We start from the raw sequence: 20435 nt of genomic DNA on the forward strand, positions 1-20435 counted from the left end.
CTTAGGAAAGTCCAGAGTGCTGGCCGCCGCAGCGTGCTGGTCCAGTGCGGGATCGCAAAAGGACGTCTAGGAAGGCCAGGAAAAGCCTTTCCCGCAACTCCGCGGACGATCCGGACCCCAGGAGGACAGCTAGTGCCCGGCCAGTAGGACTTAGGAAAGTCCAGGGTGCTGGCCGCCGCAGCGCGCTGGTCCAGTGCGGGATCGCAAGAGGACGTCTAGGAAGGCCAGGAAAAGCCTTTCCCGCAACTCCGCGGACGATCCGGACCCCAGGAGGACAGCTAGTGCCCGCCAGTAGGACTTAGGAAAGTCCAGGGTGCTGGCCGCCGCAGCGCGCTGGTCCAGTGCGGGATCGCAAGAGGACGTCTAGGAAGGCCAGGAAAAGCCTTTCCCGCAACTCCGCGGACGATCCGGACCCCAGGAGGACAGCTAGTGCCCGGCCAGTAGGACTTAGGAAAGTCCAGAGTGCTGGCCGCCGCAGCGTGCTGGTCCAGTGCGGGATCGCAAGAGGACGTCTAGGAAGGCCAGGAAAAGCCTTTCCCGCAACTCCGCGGACGATCCGGACCCCAGGAGGACAGCTAGTGCCCGCCAGTAGGACTTAGGAAAGTCCAGAGTGCTGGCCGCCGCAGCGTGCTGGTCCAGTGCGGGATCGCAAAAGGACGTCTAGGAAGGCCAGGAAAAGCCTTTCCCGCAACTCCGCGGACGATCCGGACCCCAGGAGGACGGCTAGTGCCCGGCCAGTAGGACTTAGGAAAGTCCAGAGTGCTGGCCGCCGCAGCGCACTAGTCCAGTGCGGGATCGCAAGAGGACGTCTAGGAAGGCCAGGAAAAGCCTTTCCCGCAACTCCGCGGACGATCCGGACCCCAGGAGGACAGCTAGTGCCCGGCCAGTAGGACTTAGGAAGTCCAGAGTGCTGGCCGCCGCAGCGCACTAGTCCAGTGCGGGATCGCAAGAGGACGTTTAGGAAGGCCAGGAAAAGCCTTTCCCGCAACTCCGCGGACGATCCGGACCCCAGGAGGACAGCTAGTGCCCGGCCAGTAGGACTTAGGAAAGTCCAGAGTGCTGGCCGCCGCAGCGCACTAGTCCAGTGCGGGATCGCAAGAGGACCTCTGGGAAGGCCAGGGAAAGCCTTTACCAGAGCTCCGCAACCAACCCGGACCCCGGGAAGACACCCGGTGCCCGAGGACTAAGACTTAGTCCCGACACGAAGCCCTTTCTCACGACTAACACTGCAGGGTTCCTGTTCCCTTCTTTCCGCGACCAACCCTGTTTGGCAGTGCGAAAGCACGGCCCCTCTTTCTTAAAAGAGGGAAACATTTCTCCAAAACACTCAAAACCCTGTTTCAACCCCCGACTCGAACGAGGGTGGTTGACGGACGCCCCACCAAGACTCCCGTCCCCTGCTGCGGCCCACCCCAGTCGCCGACTGAGTTTAGCCGGCCCAGAGCGACACTGGGAACTCTGATAGAGACAGGTGTGGGCAAAAATCTACTCAGAATGATGGAGGCATATAATAGCATGAGAGGAGCAGCAAATAGTATGGGACTGATTATAAACAAGCAGAAAACAAAGATCATGGTCTCATCAAGGTCCAATGCTCATAGATTGAATGCTGCTCAGTGTGACCTGATAGCTGATTGTGGTTTGGAGGTGGTTGATGAGTTCGTCTACCTTGGGTCTTCAGTAAACTCAAAAAATGAAACAACACATGAGATCAGGCGAAGAATCCTACTTGCAAATAGGACATACTTCGGTTTAGCCAAACACTTCAGATCAAGAAATTTGAGCCGAGAGACAAAGATAAGAATCTACCGCACACTGATTCTGCCTGTGCTGACCTATGCCAGTGAGGCATGGACCCTAACAAAACAGGATGAGAATATGATCAACATTTTCGAACGAAAGATTCTACGCCGAATTTTTGGTGGTGTGCAAATTGATGGAGTGTGGCACAGAAGAAAAAAAAAGGGATCTGTATGATATGTACGGCCACACCAATGCACTGGCTATTATCAGAGTAGGGAGACTCAGGTGGGCAGGCCATGTTGAAAGAGCTGATGACTCATATCCGGCTAAAAGAATCATGAATTACAACATGGAAGGAAGAAGACGCCCTGGTCGACCAAGACTGAGATGGATGGACTCAGTCACTGAAGATGCAAGGAGGCTTGGTGTAAGAAATTGGAGACTAGCTGCCATGGACAGAATAGAATGGAGGCGATTGCTGGAGGAGGCCAAGATTCGTTTTGGATTGTAGAGCCGTGGATGATGATGATGATGAGAAAATTGAAAACAAAATAAAATGAGGATAAATAGTGTGAAGTTTCAGCTATATTTAATTATTTAGGAATGTTTCATTTCGTCAAGGAAAAACGTTTCCAATTGTTACCGCCAACCAGACCTCGTTGGCCGTAACACCAATATTATAGAAATGAGAAAGTAAAGGTTACCATAAAAACTGCGACTGCGCCCAGTTTCGAAAAAAACAATTTTCTGACTCCAGCTGTTTCAAGTCCAGAACTTAGCTAAATCCCGACCTCGGAAACCGGCCAAACTCACTTTATTGAGTACTTCAAATTTATAGAAGTAGTATTCTTAGAAAGGTATTCTAAGACTGACCACTTACTACAGGACATGCATTTCAACATGTCAATTAGTTCTTGAGAAGGGTTAGAAAACGCCGATCTTGGGCGGAACTTAGGTATTATTTCAAAACCCCTCCAATACAACATTTCTATACCGTAGCTGAGCCTGTGTTGCGAATTTGAACATTTTTTGCCACTTGTTCTTGAAAAAGTTGAGAAAACGCAGATTTTGGGCGTATCTTTTGAATTTTTTCAAATCACTTCTTAGTGCGCCTCTAGTTGGCCAACTGATCATACATGCCAAATGTGAACGTAGATTTTTAGCTCTGTTGATTGCGAATGAGTGAGTAAAGTAAAGTAAACTCGTATGGCTTTCATTGGTAGGGAGTCCCTTGCGGGAAGGTCCCACCGCCTCAATGAGTGAGTATGTGAACCAATACTATTTCGCTTTTATATATATAGATGACTTTTGCGCGATGAAATTATTTGAACGATTTGTTTGCATTGGGAGAAAGCGATTTTGTGCTTTTCAAATCATTTCTGCATGATTTTTGGTAAATAATGTTATTGACTTGAATAAAAAGTGGTAAATTTATAAATTTTTGATTTGTTAATCACTTTTTGGTAAATATTGTGATTAAGTTGAATGATTGATTTAGGTTGTGACGGCTGCGGGTGGGCCAGTGGGGGCCAGTGGGATGCGAGCGACGGCTGTTCCCAATGTGCAGATAGACTCGTCAGGCAGGCCAAGTGTCAGCATGCCAGGCGGCCTCACTGGCACCATCAAGGTCAACAGTCAACAGGCATTACTATCACAGGTAACCTAAACTAACCCAACTCCCTCTCTTCAATATTTCTATTATTGTTGTTGACAAAATTGAATCCACATTTGTTGAATGAATTGGTTTAATTCAGTGAATGAAGATAATAAATGATTCAGTAAATGGATGTTAATTCGAGTAACTTCTTTGATGTCAGATGTCACCGTAAATCACTCATGAAATTCGATTTGGTTTTAAGCAATATAAATTCAAAATTTCTAGTTTTCAAGTGTTTGCACTGAAAATTGGACCCAAATTCACAAGTGAATGAAACATAATCTACTTTTTGGACTAGTGTATTCATCAAAATTCGGGGAAGGAACAATTTTGGGCTGAGCCTGTAACATTCAAGTAGCACTTAGCCCTATTAAAATACTCGAATAAACCAAATTGAATTTTATACTTCATGCTATAAAGAGTTTTATGAATTTTTATGTTTGTTTTATGTGTTTATGAATTAGCTCGTTCTGCATCAAAAAGCACTAGTTTATTTCAATAATTTTACCTATTTCATCTTCAGTGTTCATCTTTTATTTGATCAGCTAATTCGTCAACTATCTTCAAGTCGCTTTCCTTTTGAGACAGATTATAATAATTGTTATTCTCTTGTGATTTATAGCGATATGCATTATTTTAATCCGGGTGTTGGTTTCATTTACCGATTGCAGTTCTTTATAGTCTTTCAGGGTAAGATAAAATTCTATTTTTATTCAACACAGTAATTTCTCAATAAGCATAAAATAAATACAGAGACAACCGGGTACTTTACACGAAATAGGTCTACTGTAATATTGTCAATAGTTTTTCTTATTAAGTGAAAATCCTTCCAGCTTATAAAATTCTGCAGGGCGTTATCAGTTATATCGAATATGAAAATTTCCATTGTTGAAATCGCAGTTCAAAATAGACAATTTTATTATTTTTGTAGGTGTCAGCTGCGTTACAACAAGGTCAGGGCATCACAGTGCGCCAAGGACCAATGAGACTGACGACAGCCAGCGGAGGCTCGCCATTGGTTGCTGTGGCTGTGAGCCAGGCCACGCCCACCACAATGCTCACAATTCCAGCCAATCAGACGCCAGGAGAACAGCCCAAAGTTCTGCCGCAACTGCTGGCTATAAATCCACCAGATCAACAAGAGTAAACAGTACCATAGCATTTCGATCATCTATTAATCTTGCCATAGAAATATTTCTTTAAAAAATCGCTGGTAAAATATTAGTTTTGAGCGTACTTTTTGTGTTATTCAATCACTAGAGTAAACCTCATAACAAGAGCTCCAATGTATATTATTAAATAAAACTAGTGGTATTCCTACCATTCAAAAATAGTTCATAGTAATATGTTGAAACTGAGTATTACTATACTCTTTTTCTAGATATCACTTCCACTACTTGCTGAAAAGTAGCTCCTTATAGACAGACTATCTCTTTACATTCATGTGTGTATTGGTGGTGTCTGTTTTATAAAATGTTGGTAGATGAAATAATATATTTCATTCTGACATCGAATAAAAACATAGCAAAACCCTTATTAATCGGGAAACGATTACGATCGATTACATTTATAGATCTATAGTAGGATCAGGATTTACGATTATATACAAATCCGTTTTTTTCAGTTTTTAATACAATTACTTGAAATTTTTGTCACTGTGTTACAAGAGATTGAGCTCGAAATGCATTTTGTAATTTTATCAATAGTATTATTGTAATTGCTGATGCAAATGTTAGAAGAGATTATCCACTTGAAAATGTAAATTGGATGTCCTTATCGTACCTGTTGTAAGGTATCAGTTCAATATGGAAAGCTCATACATTAATTGGATTTAATTGATTCAAGAAAATACAACAAATGACAAACAAATAATTTCGTAATCTTATTTCAGAGTATTGTCTGGTACTCGCTGTTTGTCGGAATTTATTCTTAAATATTAAAATTAGTTGGCTACTGACTTTGGAGGACTTTCCACCATATTGATATTACTTTATTCTGAAGATACTCATGAATTCCTTCGATTAAGGTTAAGAATCGAACTATCTCTGCTAATTCCATAGATTGTCTTAGAACGTACAAAATCAATTTAAATTAATATTATTGAATCAAGTCTTGATCAAATCTCACAGTATCAAGATCCAATGAATGTATATTATTATATCTTGTGTGGTGGTATTTGGTATAGGGCGAAATATAGTTTTTGAGTGCGCTTAATGCTAGGTCACAAATTCTCAAACCTATTGATGGTCGCGGAGGCTCTGGCTATCTGCTATCCCCATGTAGTATTATCATTCCGGCGGAGAAACCCTCGAATTAGACCGTTTTTTCACTCTTTGTTTATCATAGATGAGTTTCTATAGTTTCATAAACTATTTTCCCAAACTCCTTAGTAATTTACTATAACTGTTGTGAAATTTTGATGGATAATTCATGTTGATTCAGGCTGAATCTTTATTGGTTTTCCAATCTAACTATTGTTTATCAAGAATAAGTAATTAATTTCTTATTTATAAATGTAAATGGAAGTATAAAGTTATTAAAAAGATAATATCGATTAGAAATAATTGAATAAAGTGTATATAATAAATTGATATAAATTATCTATAAAAATAAATAAAAGTACCTGGCTAATTATTATAACCTTTTCAATTTAGTTATAAATAAATAACTTAGTTGTTCTCGTGCATATTCTAATATGTAACATGTTTCTTAAAGTTTGTTATTATTTATCAATATTGTTTCATTATGGATTAGTTAATATTTATTTCCCATCGATATTGATAAAATAATATCACTTTTGTATTAAATATCACACGACCTGTGGAAAATATGCATGATATAAATGTTACATGATCAAGGATGTGTAAACTTATTTAAATAATTGAAGCTCAAAAATATAGGTTCTGGATGCATTATAGCCAATACACTTTATCTCTTTTTGTTCTTGAGATACTATTGATTCGTTGAAAAATTGGCTACAACAATTATTATTGTAATCTAGTATTTAGCATGACATTTTATGAAAGTGCAAATATGTTGGAAATTATCAATTCAGTATCTTTATTGTAAAGTTGATGTATCAAAGTACTTTACAATAATAAATTACGGTATTTTTTTATTTTTGGAAAACATTTTCGTCTCTCATTAGTTTTTCTCTGTTTTCCTAACCGAAACAGCATTATTGTATTTGTTATATGGCTGGTAGGTGATGTTTATTCCAAAGTAATGACAAATAATGATATTATTTTGTTGGTAAGAGATGAACTACTGATAGGAGAAGGATATAGAGATTCATCTCCATATTATTTGTTTCAATTAGTTGCAGTATCCAGAACTGTAATTCTATCGTTTCACATTTAGGCCTATGTAATTCGAATCATACCGTGTCCTCTGTTAAGTTGGATATTTAGCTAATTGATCATTTTTTATCTGAAAATACCTATTCAGTTGCACGGTATTAGGGCTTAATAAAAATAAAAATTGTTAGTTTGTAAGTTATGTATAAAGTTTTGTATATTTTGAATAGCAAAGTTTGTTAGTTATAGTCTTTTATACGTAATATTTCAATTAATGTAAATATTGTTCATAAAGTATTGAAATTTCTTTATGTATTCAAATGTATTTATGTTTAACGAATTAAGCTGCTCTTAGAACTTACCTAAAACAGTTCTTAAACTTGGCTTAATATTTTAGAAGATATTAGCAAGAGTTTCTTGCTTTTCTCGAGATGCTGTTCAGTTGATTATAAAACCAATCTAAAACAGTTGTAAAATGTATATTACAAATGGTTGCTTTTTGTATTTATTGTTGTTGACAATCCAAATAACAATATTAGTAATCCAATATTGGTGTCTGCCAATAATATTCCTCTTTTTCGATGAATAACTCACTTATGAATAATTTTTCTAATTCCGTGTTTAAAAGTACCCCATCTCGTTCAAATTTTGTGCGTGTCTGTCACATAACAGTGGAAAAGAAAAAAAGTATAATATTCCTTGCCATAATTGTAAGTAAACTGGCTTATGAATCAACTTTCTTTATTATTATGCATTTATCTATATTGTTATGCAAGCTATCATACTGTATTCATAATCACATCAATAGTCTTCAGAATTTAATTACATTAAATTGGATGATTATCAGTAAATGAATAATACTTGGCTTTGAGTTTATGATGTAATTCCTGTTCCATACCTGTTCTTCCAGATTTATTTAATTTTATAGAAGTCTTCGTTTGCTACGCTTTATGCATGGTGTTTCTATTTATAATGAAATGAATTAATATTGTTCAGTATATTATTTTGATACGATATGCAATTTTTAAACTTCATGCTAAAATTATTATCTTAATAAGTTGTTAATCTTATTTGTAGCATCTGCTTGTTTCTGCAGGGGCTTTGTCCTTGTGAGTTAATATTCCAAATAGAAGTTGATAAATTAATATAATTTATTTATTTAAACGAGTACAATAACAAATAATTTAATTATTTTGCAGTATTGAAGGATGTGCAATTTTTCCAATGTAAATTAGTTTTACAACATTTATCACAACATAGATAGTCAGCTTGCAAACTAAAAGTCAAATTTTTATCCAAAGAATATCACGTGATTATAAATTCGCTTAGGGTACTAGAGTAATCAAATTCATTTTCTATTTTCAGATTCAATATTTATTGAAAAAATATTAATTACTTTTGATATCACTCATAACACTTGAAAAAATAATAATGAAAATAATATGAATTGTATCAATTTCAGTGCAATACTTAATTTAATTTTAGATTGAGTTACAATTTTATTAGAACTTTTCATCATAATATTCCATTTTTAGACTATCGTGAGACTTGTGAAGTGAAGTTTTCTTGATAGTGTTCATAATATTTGTAGTTTTACTTGTTGATAAATATAATAATAATTATAATAGTCAATATCATGCATAGAAATGGCAGCAAATGAGGACTTCATACTAGATACTACTTATTTCCTCATGTACTCACCGATTTTTCAAGTGTTAACAATTATTATTGATATAAATTCGTCTAAATGTTCCTCATACTGTATTTATAAATATTAAGAACGGAAACAAATTTTAGAGTCTTATTCAAAACTACCATTGTTTTATTTGAAATCTGAAATTGACTTTCTCGATGTAAAACTATTTCAAGATAATACAAGTAATTTATATAACAGGTTGGCTTTTGTATAATAATGAGTGGATAAATAAACTACTTGCATCAAGTTTCTGAAATGTTTTATATACCTGTCTTCAAATTTTATAAATGTTTATGTCAAATATAATTGTAGATTCATAAATAATTCTTTATTTGTGGGTTTAGTTGGTGATGCCTTCCTAAAAATATGGTACCGATTCATTACCTATTCATACTGCATCATATATTTGAAATCTTGATTATATCGATTTAGTTGACCGAGCCAAGTGAGGTCTAAGATTCAAGTCGACGGTTTTGCCTTTCTCTTCATGTTTATATGTTTTATTTTAGTATATTTACAGCGAAACGCGGCAGTAGATTTTCATAAAATTAGACAGCAATTTTCGAATGCTCCTTTTGAATTTCGCGTCGACATAATTTTTTGGAAATTTTGAATTTTCAATCTATATATTTAAAAGCGAAATGGCACTCCCTGACTGACTCACTCACTCGCAGAACTAAACATCTACCGGACCAAAAACGTTCACATTTGGTAGGTATGTTCGCAGTTGGCCCTTTAGAGACGCACTAAGAAATTTTTTGACGATATTTTAACTCTAAGGGTGGTTTTTAAGGGTTTAAAGTTCGTCTTTTAGCATGTATATTCTTCTTATTCCAATATCGCAAAAATTGAAATGTCCATACCATATGTTAATATAGAACTATAATCTAGAGAGAGTACCTCTTTGAAACAGTTGTTCTGGTAACTAAATTACAAATTTTGTCAGGTTGGCATTAAGTTGAGTTGACTTTGTTAGGTTGGCACCAAGTTGAAGATTGAAATGCATTTATCCAGGACCTCCTAAATACATATTTAGGAGGTCCTGATTTATCGCGGAAAAATTGATTGGGTACTGCTACTTCAATCAGAGCTATTCCTGGGAATATTATATTACTAGCCGTCAGGCTCGCTTCGCTCGCCATATCCGTTTAGCCAGACGTTTAGTCTGGACCCCCGACTGGATCGTCCTAACATATGATAAAAATATGACATAACAAACTAAATTAAAAATTTTGTCAGGTTGGCATTAAGTTGAGTTGACTTTGTTAGGTTGGCACAAAGTTGAATATTGAAATCAAGGACGATCCTCCTTGATTGAAATGCATTTATCCAGGACCTCCTAAATACCAATTTATCCAGTATCTCCTAAATACCTATTTAGGAGGTCCTGATTTATCGCGGAAAAATTGATTGGGTACTGCTACTTCAATCAGAGCTATTCCTGGGAATATTATATTACTAGCCGTCAGGCTCGCTTCGCTCGTCATATCCGTTTAGTCTGGACCCCCGACTGGATCATCCAAACATGATAAAAATATGACATAACATTTCAAATTTGGTAGGTGTGTTCAGTTGGTCCTTTAGAGGCGCAATAAGAACGGATTTGGAAAACTTTCCAAAGATACGCCCAAAATCTGCGTTTTTTAGCGTTTTCTCAGCTTTATCGAGAACAAATAAACAGAAAATGTTCAAATTTACAACAGAAGCTCAGCTGTGGTGCAATAATGTTGTGTTAGAAGAAATTTAAAATTATGCCAGATACACCCAAAATCTGCGTTTTCCAGCGTTTTTTGCACTTTCAATAATTGATGGAAATATATTTAAAAAATTCAGTAAGCTTACACAGGTTTAGCTGAGATGGAAGAATTTTGTTCGCCAAAGATATGCCGATATAGTAACAGGTGTTTTTCGAGATCAAATTGACATAATACACGTTCAAATTCGGTACAGAGGTTCCGCTGAGGTCTACATGCAGGCGAGCAAAGCGAGCCCGCTGATCTCATTTTTGGACAATCCAGTCGGGGGTCCATAATTCGGTACAGAGGTTCCTCTGAGGTCTACATGCAGGCGAGCAAAGCGAGCCCGTTGATCTCATTTTTGGACGATCCAGTCGGATCGCTAGACGGATATGGCGAGCGAAGTGAGCCTGACGGCTAGTATAATATAAAAGGAAAATTGTCATTTTTTGCCATAAATTATTCTATATTTATTCAACTTTTTATGCACGGGCACCTTCATGAATTTCTGTAGTGGATGGGTCTGGGGAAAACCCCCCAGATAAAAAATGAGTCCAGGGGTTCCCTCTCCGTAAAATTATTTAAAAAATGATTCCCTCAAATAATGCGCGAAACTTACAGCAATCAGCCGGGAATCCTCATTTGAATTTGAAATCCAGCACTGTCTCAATTCTTCCACTATACTTCTCCTCAATTTAACAATAAATTGCTAATTTTATCATCCTTCTGCTTGTTGAAAAAAAATTTAGTTTCATAAATTTGAATCAGCAGCCAAGATGGCACCTTACAATGAGTTCTATAATAGAGGATCGTAGATCAATCTTTATGGTTGATTCTCTTTAATTCATTCTCATATAAATATTTTAATCAACTTTAATCTCTTTAAACAAAAATATTGATTATTCACACTTGAATTATACGTTTCGATCAACTCAGTTTTGTCTACTCTCACATCGAGCAATTTTTCTTTTTCTTTTTTGTTTTTAATGTTAGGGTAGTCTTGAGAAGTAGTTTCATTGTAAGCAAAAAGATAGAAAGTCACTCTATACTTTTATTACTCTATGATTGTTTCCAGTTTGATCGTTCAATGCCCTCACATTTTGACAGATGTTAGATGTTGTCTGGTCTGGTTCTTACTTTTTTGGTAGTGTTTCACTTTGTAGAAAGGCGATTTATTTTGAAGATGTAAGAAATCTACCTACTGAAATTTTCCATGCATTAGAATTTTCAAATTGTTTAAAAAATTTCCTAGTATTTTTAGATCATTTGATAATTGATCATTTGATAGAAATCTGAATATTTTACTGATTCCATGTATGTAGGACACATTTAAAATTTATTCTTGTTCAGAAAGAAAGGTATGAGTTTAATTTTCTATCAATTTAAATAATCAAAGTCATAACTAGTTCAGAATAAATTTGAGCTAAAGTGAAGTGATCTTTTTATAATTTTATTCTTATCCTAACTTAGATTTAGTTGAGTTGAATTCAATCCAAACCGTATTCTTTCATTTGAAAGATGTAAGTTTTATAAAAAATCTTTAGCAATAAATTACCTTTTTTTTAATTCTAAAAAAATGATGCATTACTGTTTATTTAATCTATTTTACCCTCTAGACAAAATGAAATCAAAGCTCAATCATTGCAGTATCAATAAAACAAACAATACCCAGGCCCTAGGCCTATCTATTTTGTCAAATAAGTAGTTTTCAGTTTTCATTAATCAGATTTTCATTTTTTCAGACTCATGATGTCTGTTATTATCTAACATGGCTACAAAGAAAAAATTAAACAAGATGGATGATGACCATAGTGTTGAGGTGAGTTTTATTCTGGATTTACTATAAGATCAACGTCAAACTGGCAGAAAAATAATTTCCCCGCACATTTTATGTTTTAAGTGCTAAAATAAAATATAAATGGATGTAACAAAAGATGAGAAGATCAATCATGAATGAGATTAGATACATTGACAAATTTTAGCCATTCAACTCTATTTCTAATTGATGAGATTTTACTAGAAAGTGTTCAGGTACTATCCTAATGAGATTATTGCTTATGTAAGTAAATTGTCTTCGGCAAATAGTCCAGCGAAGGAAAGGTTATTGAGGGAAAAGTCTGGAAGACAATTTTTGACCCCGCAGTTCTCTTTAGGGTAGTAAGGAGGTAAACCATAGCCACCTCTAATACAAGGCCGCGGCCTACAATATTGCAACGTCGCATTGTAGGCCTAGAATCTAATACATGATTGGTGAGAAAGATCAGCTGGTATTTTTTAAAATCTTTGCACCAATCATGTATTAGATTCTAGGCCTACACTGCGACGTTGTAATATCGTAGGCCGCGGCCTTGTATTAGAGGTGGCTATGGGTAAACATATTAAAAGTACCCCTTGTGCTAAGGTGGTAGGCCTATATAGGGGTGGTTTAAAAATACAATTTTTTGGTTTCTCGCATATAACCCAAAAACTATTCATCTTACGGACATAACTGATATAGGTTTGCATAAAGTTGAAGCTTACATAATTTCCTACAATATTCATCCAACAACATTTTCTATATCTTCTCTAGTTTTTGAGATATCATCCGCTCTTGAAGGTGTAACATTTCTGAAAAACACGTTTGCCTCCATTTTTTATTTACTTTTGCTCTTATAACTTTTTAAAAATCGATGGAAAAAATCCATGATAATTATGAGCTTATAGAGCATTGAATTCTCTTCAATTGGATGTATAATCTCACACTTTTACGCATTTCCCTACAACTGTTGCAGCAGCTTTAGTGTTGGGTGAGAAATCTTCAGTTTTGCAACAATAGACTAATTGACATAGGAATTTGAAGGGAATTTTTGACTTAGCAGCTTTGTTGAGACTAGTTAGGAGGAGAACATATCAATAGTCCCTATTCCTAACTCATGTACTAAGGGAATGAGAAACCAAAAAATGGTACCTTTTAACACCCCCACTCTCTTAGCATAGGGGGTAGGGGTGGAAATTTTTGATATGTTTACCTCCTTACTACCCTAAACAGATCTGCGGGGTCAAAAATTGTCTTCCAAACTTTTCCCTCAATACCCTCTTTTGAGCATTTATTGCCTGGACTAAAAAAGCTAAGTAGGTTCTATTTATAATATAGTTTGGTTGAAATTATAGTGGCCAGCACTAACAGCAATGGTCGCAGCTAATCTTTATCATATTTATTGTATTGTACAACTCTACCACTGAATTATGAAATGTATACTTGGAAGAATTTCAAACTGTCAGTGTCCATTAACAATTCCTTGGTCATTTGTCATAAGCACTTGAGTCCAAAACTGCAGTTTTGAGAAAATGGAGTCCAAAGTTATCTTGTATGTTCGAACATTTTTTTCAAGAATATTTTTGATCCTATCACAATGAAACTTACAATGTAGGTTCAAAATACACTTATTCATGATTTTATCATTCCAAAGTGATGAAAAAATAAAAAACTACTAATTTAATTATGGCTTGAGTTGTTTGATCCATGAAAAAAAGACGACATAAGTGGACTTGAGTTGTTTGGTCCATGAAAAAAGACGACATAAGTCATTTTACCAAATGATACTTTACACCATCCAAACAGCAAGCTATTCACATTTTCAAACTAACTACAGTAAAGTGTTTATACCCAAGCATAGATTCCCAAAATTCATCTGCAATACCTGAATTAGGATGTTATAATGGTCTTGATAACGGAAGTAGGGCTAAAGTGGTTTTACCAAAGAGTAGATCTCAAAATTCTACATCCGGATGTGAAATTATCTCATTTCTTTAAAAAGTGCTGTTGACCAAGTGTCAAATGACCTCAAATGCACTCAAGTGTCAAATGACCAAGGAATTACCGTCAGTATAATTCTGAATTGTTTATTGTTTTAATTGTTGTATTTTTTAAAGGCAGCAAAACGTTTCATATTGAATGTATTCATTAGTTGATTGATTGATGAACTATAGACGCTGGCGGAGGTGTTCCGCTGCTTCATCTGCATGGAGAAGCTTCGCGACGCACACCTTTGTCCGCACTGTTCTAAGCTGTGCTGCTACGTGTGCATCAGACGGTGGCTGACCGAGCAGCGGTCGCAATGTCCACACTGTCGTGCGTCGCTGCACCTCCACGAGTTGGTCAACTGTCGCTGGGTCGAGGAGGTCACTCAGCAGCTCGACTCGCTGCAGGCCAGCGCTAGGCCGCCGAATACCGACAACGACAGGTTGGTGTTTATTGGTCATCCAGGCTTACAGAAACACACATCATCACGATTAGCTAAATTTGAACTGTGGTATAAATTGGAATTGGAGCCATTTTGGGCTTTAGCTTGTGCTACTTTCCTAGAATTTGTATAAATTCTGACTGGCTGAATAAATAAAAATAATGTTAATAATTATATCTAATGAGATATTCGCTGTTAACATTTTCAAGTAGTATGTTAGGGTAGAAAAAAATAGCTCATTAGTCTCCAGACTAGATAGCTATAGTATTGACAATAAAAAAAATAAATAATAATAATTATATGATAGGATAATGTTCAACTTTGACTTGATCTCTAAATGAGAATTCAAATTTCATCTAATCCAATTCACAATATTTACAAATTATAAGAAAAAAATCATACAGCTTAACAATATTAGAGTAATAAGTTAATAATTATAAAGTACATAATAGACTAATTATTGAACAATAACTTCAGAAAAGAATTCAAGCATGCTAAACCAGGACTAATTTGTGAATTTTGATAGTAAAATACTGCTTGCTGAGAGTAAAATACTCTACGTCTGCGAGCAGGAATGAATATCTGATAATTTATCAATTTATAGAGAAGTAGAAAAATATAAAAAGAAGAAAGAAAGAAAAATTAGCAACCAATGAATATCTGATAATTTATGTATTTATAGAGAAGTAGAAAAATAGAAAAAGAAGAAAGAAAGAAAAATTAGCAACCAATCACTCACACATTCACACTAACCATGCTCACTTTCTAATTCCAGCTCATTCTCCCAATGCATAACCACCATTATCAGAGTATTTTAACTATGAAATCACATTGAATAAGGTCTCCAGATTAGATAGTCAGGCATAAGGCTCTTAACCATCTTAGAACTTTTGTTTTAAAAACAAGTTGACTTTGTGATATCTTAATTTCAAGAGGAATGTTGTTGAAAAACTTAGGGCCAAGAAATACAAACGATTTCTGGAAACAAGTGGTATACGATTTAGGAAGTCTTAGTAAATCAGATGTCACTCTCCTAGTTTGATAACTAGGAACATCCCTGAACAACGCATGACCACAGTTTCCAGACATAACATAGAACATAGGCCTATACAATACCTTGAAAACGAAGATATATCTGAGAATTCGAATTATTACAATTAATTAGGTCTTTAATGCAATTACAAATATGGCATTCAATTGTTTAATGTATAATTAATTAAGCGTATGGAACATATATATATATATATATACGCACACAAACATATAGGTAGGTAGTCAAAGAAAAAATCTGGTCATGAGACCGTTGTCAGGTTGATAAGATATTGTAAATATATTAAATTTTGATGTTGAGGTTGTCAAGGTAGTGTAGTGATTGTGGAGAAGCCGAAATAAAATCATTTAAATCGTCTTGGTAGGCACGTATATTACAATTTCCGATGATGTGCTTCAGTGTCTGTCTAGCCTCTCCACAATCACAAGCAGGGGAAGGCCATAGTGGACTGGCCTTCCCTTCCCTGCCTTATTCTCTTCTTCCCCTTACCCGCTGCTCTATCGTTTGGTTCTCTTATGCTTCTTTTCCTGTTGTTTAGTTTCAGTTCTCTTTCCTCTCTGTTGGGTTTTGTTTTTTCTGCCTGCTGCTCCCTCCCATCCTATTATTTGGTTTCATTTTATTTTCATAGTATTTCTGCCATTGGAGTGAACACTCCAGACGTCTGTGGGGTATTGGTATTGGTTGGATATTGGCAATGATGCACGTATTGGAAAGGAAAAAGTTTCTGCCTAAGTTCGTTTGGCGGCCAGACTATCTCTGATCTCCTGGCCTAAAACTAGCACACACACAAACATCTTAAGATGAGTTTTAGAAACAGCTCTTTTCAGAGCTACCCAACGAGGAAACTAGGACAAGGAATTGGGGTTTAATGTATAATTATCATTAAATGACCAATGCTATTGATTTGGGGATCTTGCGTTTGTAGATGCCTGGCGCACCAGGAGAAACTGTCAGTGTACTGCTGGACATGCCGCCTGTGCATTTGCCACGGGTGCGCGCTGTGGGGGGGCCGCCACTCGGGCCACACCTTCAAGCCGCTGGATGAGGTCTACGAGCAGCACCGCACGCAGATACGCGACGAGGCCGCCCAGTTGCGCAGGCGCCTCATCGAGCTTGTCAGTCTCAGCCAGGATGTGGTCAGTTCAAACAATATCTACTGTTTAGTATAGCCTTTAGTATTTTGTATTCTACCGCCTATTCATCCTATTGTTCCTTATTCTTAATTGACCAATCCCGCTTCATTTCTTATTTCGTTCCTGTCATTCGATTTACATCAGCTACTAAATTGAGGGAACTTCCAGTCTTCGCTAAAATCTCGTTCGGGACTCATGTGCTAAGCATCGCTCGCATTACTTATCCTAAACATCTACTATGTCATTTGTATTAGAATATTTCAATTGCAATGGATTTTTTACATTTGTTTACAATACTTACAAACTCCGACAGCCTGACAGAGCATACTTCACAAATGCTGCTATATTCAAAAGCAGGCTTCAAATACCTCAAAAGCATGTTAGCTTAGGCTGTACCAGACACTAGTGACACAGAATACATACAGAATGGAAACTCGGCCAGAATCGTGTCGCCAAATCCGCCATCTTGAAGGAAAGTCAATCTTGACAGTGCCGCCTAGAGTGGCAATGATTTAGCAGTTCTTCGGTCTCAAGTCAACTTCGGTCTTATCAGCTCTTCAACTTTTTCGTCTTGTCAAAAAGTAGATAGTAGATTGTATCAGAATTTATAAAAGTTTTTCCAATCACTGTATTAATCATCATTATACATTATAATATCACAAATATTATTAAATTATAATAATATGTATTGATTTGAATTGAATAATTCTAAGTGATGTCATGGTATTTTTTAAAATATGAAGAAAAGTAGCAATGCTTCGATTTCAGTCTGTATTGAAATTAGCGGTAAATTTGATTTCTAATTTTTAGAAAGATAGCACGGTCACCGTGCCACGTAAAATGCATTGGTCGGATAGGAATTTACCTTTTCTGTATGTATTCTGTGCTAGTGAAACCCATCATTGTCTATGGCTGTGAAGCCTGGACAATGACCGATGTAGATGAGAGAGCACTCACAGTTGCTGAAAGAATAATGCTGTGGGCCAACAGGTGAAAATTATGTCTGGAGTGGAGAATAAAATATAATGGTGAGTTGGATGCACCACTCATACAGGGGCAGGACATTGCGTCATTTGTAAAGTCTCATAGTTCAAGATGGCTGGGACATGTTCAGCGAATGGAAGAGGGTCAACTTTCTCTTCGTCTTCAAACTGTTCACAATTTGGCATTGAACTTGACGAATGTACTTTTTCCAACATTGAGCGCTCATAAAAAGTTCAAAAACGTCAAACAAATGAACAAATTATATGAATCGTTTTGTAAATTTCTTCCACTTTCCAACAATATCTTTAGAATTAGATATCAAACGACGATTTTTTCAAATTTATTTGTTCCTTGTAGGCTAAAAATTCATACATAAAATTCGAATAACATTCACACTATAGTGTGGTCCACGTTATAATGGCAGTGGATAAAGATAGAAGAATAGCGATGCCGATTCTCTGCATTAATTAATTATGTTTCTACACTGTCAAAAACATAATTGTCATCGTTCTGGACCTAGAAAAGGATAGTACCACCGGCTTTGTCGAATGATAAACAAGGATAGCAATACCAAAGTTGATCAAATACTGTCATTATAACGTGGACCTCACTATAGAATAAAGTTATCAATTATTGTACAAAAGTCTGATCGTGAGCTTGTACAGTATTCTTTATTATTTTATTGATTTAATGATACACAATTATTTTTTTAAATAATTTGGTGGAGGATCAACAGGCACAGCCCAAAACTGTTCCTCCCCCGAATTTTCATTCGTTAAAATTTTCATTAAAATGGGTTATGTTTTGTCATATGTATTAAGAAGATAAAAAAATATGAATCGCAAAAGAGAATACGTGTAATTTAAAGATAAAAATATGATTTTGCCTGATAGTTTTATAGTCTCGAAAACTAAGTTTCTTGAAAAATCTCGAAAACTAATGTCGATACAAGAAAATTTTACTGGACACTTTTTGTTGCAAATTTCATGTTGAATCTATTGTCTTTGATTGTTATACGTTTCGTATGACACTGTATAAATCTGCAGTAAATTTTATATTGTATTTAAAATATTTTGCACATTTTATCAATTTGATTGCTTGTTTGTAATTTAAAGGGAATAAATGTATGTATTTATTGTGATTGTTGTGTAGGAGCGTAACGTGGAATCAGTTCGCGTGGCGAAGGACGAGCGCGTGCGCGAAATCCGTAACGCGGTGGAGCTGATGATCGCGCGACTTGACGCGCAGCTGAAGGCCAAACTGCTGGTGCTGATGGGCCAGAAGTCGAGTCTAATCCAGGAGACGGAACAGCTGGAGGCGCTACTGCAGGACATCGACCAGCACCTCCACAAGTGCGCCAAGTCCGAGCTCATTGGCCAGTCGGCTTCGCTTCTGCGCATGATCCACCACCTGCGCAAGAAGCCCATGGCCAGCTTTGTCACTGCGCCTGTGCCCGCCGACTTTCACAGGTAACACACGTTCATTCAAATCCAATATTCAAATAACTTTGTTGATTATAATATTTAATCACAAACTGCAATGTATTTCATGCGTTTTTGAGTATTGTAAATAAATTGATTGATTTTTGACGTGGCCGATTCAAACAAATTGTCTGTGGCAATAAAATATATGCATTTTATTTGAATCGTAGAAAGGTATGAAGGCCTTGATGATTTGTAATCAAGGTTTATCTAGAATAAGGGCTATTACTACAGCATGTTAGCAAGAAGTGCTGAAGGTAAATCTAAGTTTTGAGAGATGAGAGGTATGTTGTACCGTTTGAAAGGTTGAACAATATAGCCAAAATCAGCTTGATTTAACTAGTAAAAGAATTACTAGTTAATTAAGTCAATCTAGTCAATGAATTGAAAATTCTTTTCAAAAAATTACCGAATAGGTAATTACTTCAATAGGTATTACTTCATACTTTTCTTCAATGTTTTAAAATGGACTTACATTTTAATGTGTTACATTTTAACATTGAACTACGATACCCACCCAGTAAGATTCAGAGGTGTACGTTATTTTGTTCTTTTTACGTTCACTGTCAATTAGTGTATACATTTTTGGACCCATCTGTAATAACTTTTATTATATTCTAATCTATCAGTGTTTTATTTTTTCAGTGATTGTTAATAGTTTTTCTATTTGATGAACTAGTACCCTTTTTCCATACATTACTAGTTGGATACTAGTAGTTCTGTGAACAGTCGACCTCACGCAGTATTCTCATCCACAAGTACCTGATTGAAACTATAGACCTTATGGAAATACAGCAATAGACTGGCTTCTCCACACATCTGTGTAATCACTTGTGAGCTGATTTATGATGAATAATTCTATTGTCTGATTTTTACTCTAATATTGGCGTATGAAGGAGGCTCCTTTTTCCTTCTATATTATCCTTGAAATGCAAAATTTCCAAAACCTTGTAAATACGTTGACGCGCAATTAAAAAAGGAACATACCTGTTAAATTTCATGAAAATATATTACCGCGTTTCGCCGTAAATGCGCAACATATAAACATTTAAACAAGTGAAATGCCAAACCGTCGACTTGAATCTTAGACCTCACTTTGCTCGGTCAATTATTGTGTCGACATAAATTCTAATCGATGAACTGAGATGTTGATTGTGATTGCAGTGAAATAGTGCCGGGCTACGACTCGAGCACGTTTGTGATGAGTGGCTTCACCCAGCTGCAGCACAAAGCCGACCCGGTCTACTCGACGCCACTGCATGTGAATGGCCTCTGCTGGCGACTCAAGGTCTACCCGGACGGCAACGGTGTCGTCAGGGGCAACTACCTGTCTGTCTTTCTCGAGCTCACCTCTGGTCTGCCCGACACTTCCAAGTAGGTGTCAATTCAATCCAACAAACATGTTTAATATGGGAGTGCCTCAGAACTGCGAGTT

The 20435-nt window shown here is 36.5% G+C and overlaps 2 protein-coding genes across 4 annotated transcripts in view; both read left to right on the top strand.

Annotated features, from left to right (window-relative positions):
- The window catches only part of LOC111043226 (helicase domino), a 95444-nt gene extending 88026 nt beyond the window's left edge, over nucleotides 1–7418 (top strand). For both annotated transcript variants that reach the window (XM_039436179.1, XM_039436180.1), the window contains exons 46-47: nucleotides 3242–3400; nucleotides 4332–7418. In XM_039436179.1, the coding sequence (XP_039292113.1) occupies nucleotides 3242–3400; nucleotides 4332–4547 (375 nt within the window). In that variant the 3' untranslated portion in view covers nucleotides 4548–7418. The remainder of the gene's footprint in view (nucleotides 1–3241; nucleotides 3401–4331) is intronic.
- Nucleotides 7419–11206: 3788 nt separating this feature from the next.
- Nucleotides 11207–20435, top strand: part of LOC111044924 (E3 ubiquitin-protein ligase TRIM37) — a 28933-nt gene continuing 19704 nt past the window's right edge. The window contains exons 1-6 of one of the 2 annotated variants that reach the window (XM_022330193.2): nucleotides 11207–11313; nucleotides 11871–11947; nucleotides 14098–14351; nucleotides 16328–16538; nucleotides 18672–18988; nucleotides 20165–20374. In XM_022330193.2, coding sequence (XP_022185885.2) covers nucleotides 11897–11947; nucleotides 14098–14351; nucleotides 16328–16538; nucleotides 18672–18988; nucleotides 20165–20374 — 1043 coding nt within the window. In that variant the 5' untranslated portion in view covers nucleotides 11207–11313; nucleotides 11871–11896. Of the gene's footprint in view, nucleotides 11487–11870; nucleotides 11948–14097; nucleotides 14352–16327; nucleotides 16539–18671; nucleotides 18989–20164; nucleotides 20375–20435 lie in introns of both variants that reach the window. The other variant, XM_022330192.2, reaches the window with a different exon arrangement.

This window comes from Nilaparvata lugens, chromosome 10, assembly GCF_014356525.2.
Source record: "Nilaparvata lugens isolate BPH chromosome 10, ASM1435652v1, whole genome shotgun sequence".
NCBI lineage: Eukaryota > Metazoa > Arthropoda > Insecta > Hemiptera > Delphacidae > Nilaparvata > Nilaparvata lugens.